At 40.7% G+C, this 13,011-nt stretch overlaps 1 protein-coding gene across 1 annotated transcript in view; it reads right to left on the reverse strand.

The window, feature by feature from the left end:
- Positions 1 to 12,200, reverse strand: part of HHIP (hedgehog interacting protein) — a 74,014-nt gene extending 61,814 nt beyond the window's left edge. The window contains exons 1-2 of the mRNA XM_032186680.1: positions 11,934 to 12,200; positions 5,288 to 5,483 (exon numbers count right to left, since the gene is read on the reverse strand). Of these exons, the coding sequence (XP_032042571.1) occupies positions 5,288 to 5,483; positions 11,934 to 12,200 (463 nt within the window). The remainder of the gene's footprint in view (positions 1 to 5,287; positions 5,484 to 11,933) is intronic.
- Between the last annotated feature and the right edge of the window lie 811 nt (positions 12,201 to 13,011).

Below are 13,011 nucleotides of genomic sequence, written 5' to 3' on the forward strand. Positions count from 1 at the left end.
GTGGATTAGAGGTGTACAATTCTGAGAATTTCTAGAATTGTCTAAGTATATATCTACTATTTATTACAAATAAACTACTCTCGGCTGGAATTTTACCTTTAGTCTGAAAAACTGAGAGCATATAATGATCTTATTGTTTAGTTAGTACATGTGCATTTCAAATAACAATCAGATGCAAACTCAATTGAGTAATGCATTAAGCAATGCCTTTTCTTGCATGTAAGACTAATCTGTTTTCTTTATGAAATATTTTATCATGCATTTGGGTACATCTTGCACTACAGTGGCCTATAGTTTCTGCTATTTGGCAAACCCATCAGCAGGTCTGAAAAAAGATAAGACTTACATTCCAATTTCCTTAGAAATGTTCTTAAAAACAGGTTTGAATTAAACTATGAAAATCAGTCTGTAAATCGCTAAATTGTTGCATTATTGGAAGGAATGTGACCTCTGTAAATACAGTTTCACCTGTGCATTAAGGATGGAATTTTGTTCTATAAAAAAACAGTAAGCTACCAAAAAAATCCGTTTCTATGTTCTATATGCTAGATTCACCACACAGTTTCAGTAAAGACAGTTAAAAAAGATGCTTCTACTTTCCTATCTGATAGTACCTATTTAATGTTTTCTTTATTATGCTTAATTCGTGAGGTCTTTAGTTGAGAGGTTGCCATTTTCTTCAGTGTTTGTACAATGTCCAGAAGAATGGTCCATGACAAGTGCCCCTAAGCACTGGAATTATCTGGGGGGGGGGAAAATATTGTTTTTCTCAGGCAGAGTTTATTCAGATACAGCTTGGTCACTGCCTCTACGAGAGCTATGTCCAATAGAGATGGTGACATTTAGTCCTGTGTGAATTTCTGAACGTATTACTTTATTTTAAAGGAGTAATGCGTATTATAAATTTCCTACCAATTCCGTGTGTTGACAGAGCAGTTCCTGTGTTAAAAAAGAAAACTTAAATCACAAAAGAAAATTAAACACAATGTTTAAGTGTTGTGTTTGTTGGATTTTGCATAGGCTTGCATTTCTATGCTTTCAAATATCTTGCAAGCCAGAGTCGAACAGTTTTTGATAAACAAACATCTCAGTTAAGGCAGTTACAGTGAAGTCTTTCTGTGTTCTTATTTGTTAAAATCTTCAGGGATCAGGTGCATGATTTCAAACTTTTTCAAAGAACTTTTGCTCTCATATGATCCTTACTTCCTCTCTCCACAAGTATTTGTGGTCAGTTATTCCTCACACTGTATCTTATTATGCCTATCCTACCTTCACTAAATTCTGCTTTGCTGAATTCCCTGCTTGACCATCACCTTGCCTCTTCTTTCTGATATACAATTTAATTGTAGCAGTTGTCTTGATCTTTACGACAAGGGAAGTTAGCATTCACTCCCTCATTTGTACAGCACACAGGACTGAATATCATCCACTTGTTTGCACAGACCTGCACCTGCTAAGAGAGCATATGGAAATCACGCTCACCTACTTTATTCCTGCTACATTGTTGACCTTAAGCATACAGTTCTGTATTGTATAGATGAGGCCTTTGCCTGTTTGGGTTTTTTTTTGGTTTTTTTTTTGTTTTTCCTGGTTTGCATTTCCGACAGCTAGATGTAGATTTTTTCACACACACACAAAAAAACAAACAAACAAACAAAAAAACACCCTACATTCTCCTCTCAATTCTCAGGGAAAACTAAATCAAGGAGGTGATTCCAGACTGATTTTTTCGAAACATAACAGGCTTGGTGGTAGTTCACATCACTTCCTACTGGTTTTGAAGCAATTAATGGCCCTCTTGTCACACTGACACATTGCATGTACCTGCACAAAGGCAGTGCCAGGGTTAATCTCCCCGCTGCTCTTATTAGCAGCAGCAACACTACTATTTTTCTCTTCAGAAATAGTTGACTGTGTTGACTATGGTTATTAGTTGACTACATTAGAACTTCAGGAAGTGTTGAGTGGCCTGCAGAACTTCTCAGAAGACTTCTACCATTTGGGGCCGAGGTGCTCCTGTTTGGAGTTAAAAAATTCTTATCTAGCATCTCTTCTGGCAATGACTGTGTTCAGATCTGGGCCTGGATCTGGACTCACACACCATCATCTGGAATCCATTTCTTCAAATGGAAATAATGGAGAGCACATCGTTCAAAATTTGTCCAATATCCTCAGGTGGCAGGGCCACACGTTTGTTCCTTAGAGTATGTTGCTTCCACTGGCACGAATCAAGTTTCTGCTCATGCTGAAAGGGAGAATCAGCCGTGCCTTTCTTTACGTGGCCAGATTAATAACAAATATCAGACAGTCTTCTCTTCTGACCTTGTAAAACTTAAAATTCCTATTGTTTAAAGAGACTTCATTAACTCCAGCTCCTCATCAGTAATCGCTGAAACTGAGGTTTGCAGTAATGATTGGATGAGAAATAATGGGAAGAGTCAGCCAGGATGAAGCAGAGAAGTTCTATATACAGACATTTTGTGAAACATTGCACCCTCCTGCAGTAACAGATCCATAAAATCCTAACAGCTATTCTTGTTGTTCTGCTTCAGTTTTCAAGAATTCAAGAATCGGTCCACTTATTCTTTGGATATTCAAAATTGCTAAAGAAGTCAATGGAAATTCTGATACAGTCATAAATGGTGGGTAGACTGCTATCTTCAAAAGAATGAACCAAGAATCTACTTACAGTTTTCATCTTTGTAAATGCAAAAAGAACAATAAATGAATTTCGGGAGATAACTCATCAAAAAAATGATGTATAATTTCTCAGTCTTCTTGGTTAATGTGTACTGCTAAAATTTCAGTTCTAGAAAAGATGCTTGCTATCTTGAATCACTATTAAAATTTCTAACTTATGCTAAAATTAGGCTTCAGGGCTAAAATTATTTTTGTAGTCAGCAATTTCCTTAAAGTCCTTTGTATTGGTGTTCAGAAACAATTAGCACTCCTTAATGGAGGAAAAGTAATTATTTGAGTTTTTAACAAATGCACAGTGAATCATTGGCAGAGACCTCCAGTTCGGGGCATGTTAATTTCCAACTCTTTGTTTAGTCCTCTAGGCTAAACTGAAAACATAGCTTCCATAATTTTTTTTTTTTATTTTTATTTATTTTGCAATAAATATTAGGGATATATGGGTCTCACAAGTAAAACAGAAAACACAAATAAGCTGTCTTTGTAATTATTCGTATTTTAGAGTGCGTATTATACTATATTAAAACCCTATAAGCCGTCTTCTCAAAAAGCATGACATGAATCTTAATACCTTCATGAAATACTGGTATAGGCATCAAGAACCATGTGTACCAATCAGAAAACTAACTAAATCATCTCTGATGATGATGCAAGGACACAACAACTTGTTTTTAGTTCTGCCCACTTTCAAAACCACTATATAGAAAGATTATTAGCATCTCATTGATGTAGGAAAAATCCTATTTTAACTGATGCTAAAGTATGTAAGCTCTTTTTCTGCAAAGCACAGTGCTCTGTCCAGTGCTAAAGTTATGCTTTCATCTGGTTATCTTTCAAGGCAACCTGGGTGGTCACAAAAAGCACTTGACATCTTGATGCACTTCAGCAGTTTTACATATACACAAACTTTGTAGAAAAATAAATTTGTCATTCGTCACCACATATGTTGATCTGAGGAGTGAGGTTCCTGTGGCTATAGCTCCTGTGCTGCTCAGCCCTTTCTCTTTCTCTTCCTCTCTCTACTTCTCCTCGTTCTTTCTCCCTTTTCACCCTTCCACTTTTTCCAATTAAAAAAATTGTTTCCTCAGAAACAGAGAGTTTCACAAAACAACTATGAGGGACTTGCTCTGCTGAATATGCTAATCATTTGCATTAGTTACAAACTCGTGTCAAAAAAAAAGTCTTTGTGCTGACTTCTTATATGGGCCAAACATTTAGAATATCTAATCTATTATCGCTGTTCAGCAGGCAGTCTTGGCAACTGTGACCTATTCTGCTTTGCTTTGGAGAATGTGATAAAGAGCAAGAAACAGCTGGTTTAAGAAAGCCTTAGAAACATCCCTTAGTTTATAAAGACAATAATAATATTTTCATATTTGAATGGGTTGAGATACATGTTAAACCACAGTAAAGGGAAAAAGTAAGTCAATTCAAAATGTTTTCTCAAGCCAATAAAAGAAGGCTGCAAAAAATCCCTGCACTCTCGGGATTTCAGAGAAAACAAGTACACGCTGTACACACGCAATTAAAAAACCCTCCTCCAAATCTCATCCACTTAAACTATCCCCTTTACTCAAATATGTTTATGTTCTATTACAAAGCTCCGTTCATATGTCAAAAATGACTATTCACAAATTCATTTTTCACATCCTTATTAACTCTGCTTTCGAGTCTGTGTTGCTAGTAAAAAAATCTTAGCAGTTTAATTATTTTCTCCTGTGTGACATTATTTATAAGTAGTGTTTGGAAAAGGAAAAAAGCATAGTTTAAAAATGACAGCCTTAAACATATAAATAATTTACTATTGTGAATACCAAAGATGTTATTTAATATAATAGTGTATTACGACAGTATTTCTAAAAGAACCATCTTCTGTGGTTATTTTGTTGATTTAGTTACAAGTGATAGCACACATTTGGTGACTGCCCTAGACAACACTGGTCAAATTCTGGTTTTGGTTATGTCCAGCTAACTCTACTGACTGCAGTGAGGAAGTGTTAGGTTAGTTAAGAATTTGGTTGTTAACAGCATGTTGGAACCGATTCAAAGATCACAGAAGTCTATCAAATAGCTCCCTTTGATTTCAATGGGCTTTAAACTCTGTGGAAAAATACACCAGTTTCTAGGGTAACAAACCCAGAAAAAACACTTTACTCATCAGCTTGTAGGATCTACAGAGGACAGCCAGCATCCTTTCTTTCTTGCATCTTAAAGCTGTATGTCCTTTAGAACAGCCTTTTGGATGGCCAGATAATTGTTTGCATGATTTGAATGACCACAGTAGCATAGCAGTAGAGGTAATATTTTCAGATATTTTCAGGTGCCTTTGACAAAAAGTAATCCTGAGTTTTATGGGGAGTTTTTCATGGAGAGTTTAATAGGAAGGTGGCAAGAAAGTGCTCAAAATGTTTACCTCCCCATGTAAAAATCACCCTGGACGCCCTGAGCTATTCTGTTTTTGCTTAGGCAAAATCTCCTTGATATCAATGGTGATTTTACTTAGCTAAAGACCTGAGTCTATGACTGCTCAGGCAATATCAACATTTCAAAGCACACATCCTTTAGTTCCGTATTTTGTTATAGGTTTTACCTGGTATGTGACCTCTGCAAGTATAATAGAATTCTTTACAATAGTCTTTGCACAGGTAGGGAAGAGTTAGCTCTCTTTCAGATGTTTCCCCTTTCTCAGGTGAGTGGAATAGATTCTGGGCATGAGGTGAGCAGTGTGCACATTTGATTTCCTCCAGTAGCTTCGCACATTCTGTGTTGTTCGTAACAGAAAGTATCTGCAAGCCACAAACCAGAGACAAATAAACACATGACCTGTTTCCCCATCTTACACAAAAAAAAAGATTTCATGATCCAATGTAATAAGTAAGGCTAACAGAACCAGTACAGTTAGTATTAATGCATCATGTTTCTCGTCACCATTCCGGAAGAATCAAGCACAAAAAATATTACTATGAAATGTGCAATATGCCATTAGAACAGTGAGATGTCACGTGTTAGCTTCTCTTTCCCAGAGAAGAACAATAGTAGCCAAATTATTTTATGGACTCAAGCCTGCAATCTCTTATCGCATAGGCAATCTCTGAGCTACAGCAATGATTTGTATGAGGAGCTGCAGCAGCAGGCCATCTGCCCACTAATGAGAAATACTTAAAAACATAACTTGTAGGGTGACCTATGCAAATATTTAGAGACTAAAAGCTGCAATTCTACAACCAAAACACATCAAGGAAACCGTATCTTGGTATTTGTTGAATAGGTGTATCTTGAACTATGCCACAGTCCAGCTACTGAAGTGATTGCATTAGAGTTCTGCAGGTGCCTTGACTTGTTTGAAATGCTGCTTTCCTTTTTTACAGTCTGTACTGCAAAATACTTGGTGGTGGGAAAAGCTGTATGTTTTCAAACATTTCATAAATGAAAAAACAGAATTTGTCCATAGCATCTTAATTTGTCTCAATATTGAAAGTGTAAGTTTGTCCTGAAAAAAGAGCATATATTACGCATAGTACTTGAAGAAGCACTAAACCACGATTGATGATGTGTTTAAGTAAACACAGGAGCCTAAGGAGCGCAATGTCATCAAATCGTGAAAAATAATAGAAAACAGCATAGTTGTCTTTATTAGTCTTTGAATGCAGTGCACTTTGTTAATCTATTGTTAACCACATGGATTGTTTTTTGATCATTCATCCCAATGGTGGATAATGGGAAATGTGTTCTCAGTTGAGAGGGACTGAATCTGATCCAATACAAAAACAAAGCTCAGGTTCTTTTTACAGTTTGTTTAGCACAGTTATAAACAAAGACTGTAAGACGCTTATTTTAAGAAATATTAATGCTGTAAGTATTTGTATTCTGTAAAATTTGTAAATATTTGTAAATTTTGCATTTGAAAATATCAAAACAGTTTTGCAGTAGTTCATATCTCTGAGTTGATTTGTAGCATGACTTTACAATGTGTCATTCCCTTGCAACATAACATTGATAGGAATCACCTAAATTATTTTGGATAAAAATTGTTATTTAATACATGAAGACACTTGATATGTTGTAGTATGCTGTCTCATAGGTTGTCGGTCTTCTGGGATGCAGCACTTTGATAACGGTGCTGAACTCATTTTATTTACAGATCGTAATTATATGAGCACAAAACATTTAAGAGAAATGCCCTCCCTGTTGTTTTAAACAGCTATGTATTCGAAGTAGAATACAACATATGGCCTGTATAGTTAAAAAAATCCTAATTAAAGGAACATTAATTTAAAAGGTAAGCTCTTTCCAGGAAAATTCAGTCTTAGCCATGTATTGTCAACAGGCCATCTGAGACGTGTAGTAAAGTTTCATGGCTAAGTTAGAACCCTGATTAGAAGAACACCATTTGGCCTCTAACCTTAATGTAGAAGAGCTACCATTGGCTTCAAATACAATTCCTCCAGATTTGCTGGGATCATTAAATGCAACACATGCTCTGTTCTTTACACTATCTGTTCTTAGTTCATCCTCATCATCATAGCATCTGCAATTAAGTAATGTGACTAATATGTACGGTTTATCATCTCCCTTCAGGTCTTCTTGGGACTCACACTGTTTCACATGTTTTTTGGCAAGGGCTTATCATTTGTCTTAAGCTTGAAGACTAATGAATTAATTGCATGTTGCATGCACAGTGAAAAGTTTGCCTTTACCCTGAATTCACCAGGGAATTCTTTCCACAGGCCCAGCTCCTTCTCTCCTGAAAAAAAAACAAACCAACATTCTTTTTGCTAGATATCTTATTTGGGCCACAGCTGCAGAACTATTAGTGGAACATGGTCTTAGTTCTTGAGTTTCAGGTGTTGTTCTAGATATGGCAGATTTGGGAAAAATGCCTCAAGGACAAGAACTAAAAATATAATGATAACTACAATAAGGTATGACCAAAATAAATAATAACTATAAGTTTGAACATAATATTCTCTGGTAGTAGAGAACAGACTTCACAGAAGTCTTGCAGAACTCCACACTGCTGAGGCAATATGCTGCATGAGCTGGACCTTCTTAAGGGGGAGGATGGCATCCTGACTAGGTACCTATTGTTCTGATGGGAAGTAGCTTATACAATTCAGTCAATCATTGCCAAATAGGACAAAGTCTGGAGCCAATAGGAGACGATTGAAAGCACTATCCATAAATGCTATTTTTAAAGAACTTTATGTCACTAAGAAGCTGGGAGGTTTCCTTAGTAAGGATGAAATGACCAATTTTGGTGTTTCCACCAAAGGAAAGCACACCTGACTACAGACTCTTACAAATACTTGCCTATATTCAGTAGTATCACCTGCTTTGCAAGAGTCTCATTTTTTTCATCAGTGGGTTGATCTCAGGCAGTAGGTTTTTTTGCGGTAGCAGTACGATGGTATGTTTAGAAGTACAAGTAAACATTAGGTATTACTAGGTAAATATTCGGTGTGTTTATTGAATTAACTCCGCAGCGATGCTGATATAAAATTCTACTACTTCTGTTATTTCTGCTGGAAGACTCCAGAAAGAAAGAATTGTGAACAGGAAAAAAAAGAATACAGGATAGCAAAGCTAATTTACTGTTTCTTGTGGAAAACGTAATTGACGTTGCCTGGTGATACAGGAGAAGAAATGCTTGCCAACATTTCAGTCCTCAAAGTTAAGACAAAAGGATCCTAATCCCCCTGAGCAGCTGCTATCCAGGAATTAACCACAGGAATTCACCCCCTCATGTCATTTCTGGAATGAATCTTGGTCATATAATAGCTAATCGGAAGATTAAGGAATCAGAGTCAATCAATTATCTGAAAATCAAGTATGTTATTTAACTTTTAGAATGCTCAAGCAAAATCGGGTGGTAACATTTGCTCTGTGTGAGGTCTGATGTATAACTGTACTGGCTCAGAGATAGGACAACAAATCGATAACGTATTTATCCTGGAATATATTAAATCGTTTTTAAGTGAAAGCTGAAATACTTATTGAATGAAGCTTTTTCTGCTGGATCTCTACTTTGAGAATGACCTTACAGTTGACAATGGCTTTGGTCTTTTGAAGAAATGTAAACTAATTTCCTGCTTCAATTTTTAAAGTCGTGTGTGAAACCATCAAACTACAGTGGTTTAAACTAACTGTGCTCTGGAAAATATGTAAAACTTCCAAACATTTATTGCAACATGCCTAATAATGATTATGCCTGCTGCTGACTAATTTACAACATCTGTAAGATCATCCTTTAATCTCTAGTCACATGAATGTAAAACTGGTAGACTCAAGGTAAGATAAATCCTGGAATGTGCAGGAAAGTATAGCATACAAAATTGGTTTATCATCAACAAAAAGAATAGTGCAAAGAAGAAGAAACAGAGGAAGATACAGTAAACAGAAATTCTTTACATTGAATATAGTCATCTGTTTTGTGTACCCTGTCATATCTAGTCTGAGAAAGGCAGTATAATTTTGATGTTAACAGAAAAAAAAAAAAAAAATCAACCCACAGTGAAATAAGTCATTGCACTAAGCTGTATTAGATATACACGCATTTATGTCTAAAAATCATATGCTTATGAGATTGTTCAGCTGTTGGGTTGAACATATGCTTCTTCTGTATTATAGAACTGGATTATGTCATTAAAGAGTTCGGTTTCAATTTTAGGGTAATATGTAAATAGATCATTGTACTAAGGCAGCTGTTAAAGGGACCCCAAGATGAGTTATTTGTTTAGTTGGATGTGTTCAACAATAGCCTTTGTTCGTGAAAGAGCCAGAGCAAACAAATGATTGTAAAAGGGCACACTTGAAAACAATTACTTTTCACCCATTCCTTGACAGCCTTGGCTGTGAAGCCATCCAAGGTAGGGAGGACTTCTTTGCCTGTCGGGCTGTAAGCAGACTTTTAGAAAAACTGATATTACAATATTTGACCGGGCTGTATTAGTCCTTCCTAATCAAGGGGATAGTGCAGTGAACTAGAAGACAGAGAGTTAAATGTCAACAAGAGTATGTAAAAATCTTACTTGAGGCAGTGCAGTGTGGTATCTGCTTATTATGGTAGCTCCATTTCTGCTCCCAAAACCACGGGCAACAGTAGCATTTTCATTATAAACACAGATCAGTAATTTGGTCAAAAATTCTCAAAGACCTAGCATCTTAACCAACAAGCTCTTATGAAAATGAAGACGTCTACTGAGCATGCTCGACTCTTTGTCTTTAAAGAAGCTAGCGTTCACATTTCTGTTACTGTCATAGCCACTCCATCCTATGGATAGATATATGATGGAGTACTGCATTTAAATAAGCTATTGTTTGAACTGTAGTAGACTAGAGTTTTATAAATGTGCTTTTTGAAAAGGTCCATCCATGTGTATTCTGTAATAGTTTGCCATGTCTCTTATGGAAGACCACCTCATTCTGCAAAGTATAAATGACATATTTTGACATTTTTCCCAAACAGATATTGACATGATAAAGCAGATGTGAGAGTTTCATAAACGTTAATCTATAGTGAAAAATCATCTGCTTTTAAATTCCTGTAAAATTATATTCCTTAAAAAGTCCAACCAATGTTTAAAAAAAGAGTTTTGACAGCTCAGAAATAACTAGCGTGGCATATACAGTTAACACCTGACGTTTATGTGAGGTTTTGAGTACTGTTAGCCCAAAGAAATCCAAAGTGAATTAAGAGATATTTTCAAGTGTTACTAAGAAGAGAGCAAACCATTCAACTGCCTGGAGATTGAGAAGTTACTGAAATGCAGCTTCCAGTTTACTGCATTGAGCCACTTACTACAAGGGTCTCCAAGCATTGAATAATCTCAGAAGCCTATATGCCACTGAGCCATTACAAACAGGGTGAATTAAGGACATATTTTCCAGCCCTTGTTCTTTTCTTCTTCTACTTCTTCTTCTTCTTTTTTTTTTTTTTTTTTCCTTCCTTTTTTTTTTTTTCTCTTTTTCTTTTCCTCTGCTAGATCTTTCAGGTTATCTGCATGTGGTTAGTTTATAGTTTAATTCAATTATCACACAGGAGCTTAATGACACTGTCTCTAGACAACACGAAGAAATATATCTGCCTTGAATCTCAAACTGCTGCTGCATATGGTATGAATAAAGAGAGATCTGCAGCTGAAAACCTGCAGTAAGACAGTTCTCACTCATCTGGGAATAGAGGGGGTAGGACAAATGCTCCCTCAAAAGGCATGAACATTTGGACAGAGCTGGGGACTGAAGGAGAATGATGTTCTCCAGTTTCACCCATTAGTGAACCAACTAACAAACACAATGGTGTTGTTGTTATTCTTTTGCCATAAGCAACAGGACTCTGTGTGTGGGCAGCAGTTTAGTGGGGAGGAGGATAAGTCGACCCCTTTTTGTCCTATTGATTTTTTCCTATTTGCATGACTTGAGCAAATTAAATGATGCAATATGGCTTTTTGTTACAAAACAAAGTGAGAGATACCACCCAGACACATATGTTGATTCGTAGAAGCTGTTTACATGAGAATGGAGTGAAATCTACCGTGAACCGAGCATAAAAATTCGATTCAGGCTGGGCATTTTTTTTATTATGCCTGGGCCAGCAAGCCTGAAACGCAAGTTTTCCAAGAGTCTCGCAGACCTTGACAACTACAGAGTTGTAACCGAGGAATTCTTAATTAAACCTTAAACCGGGATGGAAAAGGGAGGGAAAAAAGAGAGGAAAGAAAAAAAAAAAAAAAAAGACACCTGATTGTTGATTTCACGTGCAGCGCTTCCTAATGCCGCTGCCCGGCCGCGGGAGGACGGGGGCACGGCGCCGGGCGCTGCGCGGAGCGGAGCGGAGCAGAGGAGGTGCCTCCCGCCCGGCCTCTCCCTCCCTCCCTCCGCATGACGGCGGCTCCGGGAGGCCGCCAGGTAGCGGGGGAAGGAGGGGCGGCCGGCAGCACCTGGCGCCGCCACCCCCGGGCACCCCCGGCTCGTCCCCGCGCCGCGCTCCCAGCCCAGACCTGCCCGAGTACACGCGGGGGGAAGCGGGCACCGCTGTTCCTTTCTCCCCTTTTTATTTTGGAACCCCCAGCAAAATAAACCGCAAAGCGCCGCCAAGCCACTTCCCAGCCCCGCCGCTGCCCTGCGCACCCGCGGGCAGCCCCCGGGGCCGCCCGCCCCGTCAGGTTAGCGCCGGGGCAAGCCACACTCGGCACCCCCCGGCCCGCCGAAGCAGCCGCGAGTCCTCAGGTGGCGCCTACCTTGGTGTCGGCGTGCAGCAGCCCCGGCGTGTCAGCGCGGGGGCAGCAGGAGAGGCGCGGGTAGAGGCCGCGGCACATCGCCTCCCCGCCGCCCGGCGCCTCCGGGGCCAGCAGCCGCCGGTCGCGCTTCTTCAGCCGGCGCGGCGGGGTCCCGTTGAGGCACCTTCTCCTGCGGGCGCCGCTCTCCCCGAACTTGGCATCCCCCTCGAAGAAGCACAGCACCACGGCCACCAGCAGCAGCTTGAACGGCAGCATCTTGAGCATCATGCCTGAGGGAGCGCGTGGATGCACCCAAAAAAAAAAAGAAAAAAAAAGAAAAAAAAAAAAAAGGGGGGTGGGGTGGGGGTGGGGGGGCGAGGGGGGAAGGAGGGGAATCCCACTGACTTTGCTTTGCACTTCGGGCCGGGAAAACACCTCCCTCCCTCCCGCGCGAGGGGGAAGCCTGCGGCCGCGCTCCGAGGAGGGCAAAAAGAAAAATAATAATTAAAAAAAAAATAATAAAAACACAAAAAACCCAAACCAAACAACCCAAGGGGGGGGGGGGGGGCGCGGACCCCCGAGCCGAGCCGCTCCGCTCCGCGCCGCGCCGCGCCGGGAGGACGGGATGCTCGGCGGCGGGCGGGAGGAGCCGCGCGGGCGGCACAGGTTCAGCAGCAGCGGCCGCTGCCGCGCCGAGGCGCCGGGGCTCGGGGCGGGCCGGGCAGCGGGCGGCGGCAGCCCCTCAGTCGGCGTCCCATAGGAAGGGTGTCCCCGCGGCGGGGCGGCGGTGGCCGTGCCGGGCGATGCCCCGTCCGCTGCCGGCCGCGGCTCAGCGGGGCTCTCATGTTTCGCTCCCTCTTTTCTTCTTCTTTTTAAGCCGCGCGCGGGGAGGTGCTGCCACCGCGCGCCCTGCACGTCACCCGCCGCCACCGGCCGCGCCGCGCCGCGCCGCGCAGCCGGGCAGGGAGCGAGCGGCGCGGGGGCGCGGCCGGCCCGGGGGGCAGGCGGCGGCGCCACGCCCGGCAGCGGCAACGGCCGCCCGGCAACCGCCGGCCCGGAACGGCCGCCCGAGGTGGGTCTCGGCCGCCGAGCCCCGAGG

Source organism: Aythya fuligula, chromosome 4, assembly GCF_009819795.1.
Source record: "Aythya fuligula isolate bAytFul2 chromosome 4, bAytFul2.pri, whole genome shotgun sequence".
Lineage (NCBI taxonomy): Eukaryota > Metazoa > Chordata > Aves > Anseriformes > Anatidae > Aythya > Aythya fuligula.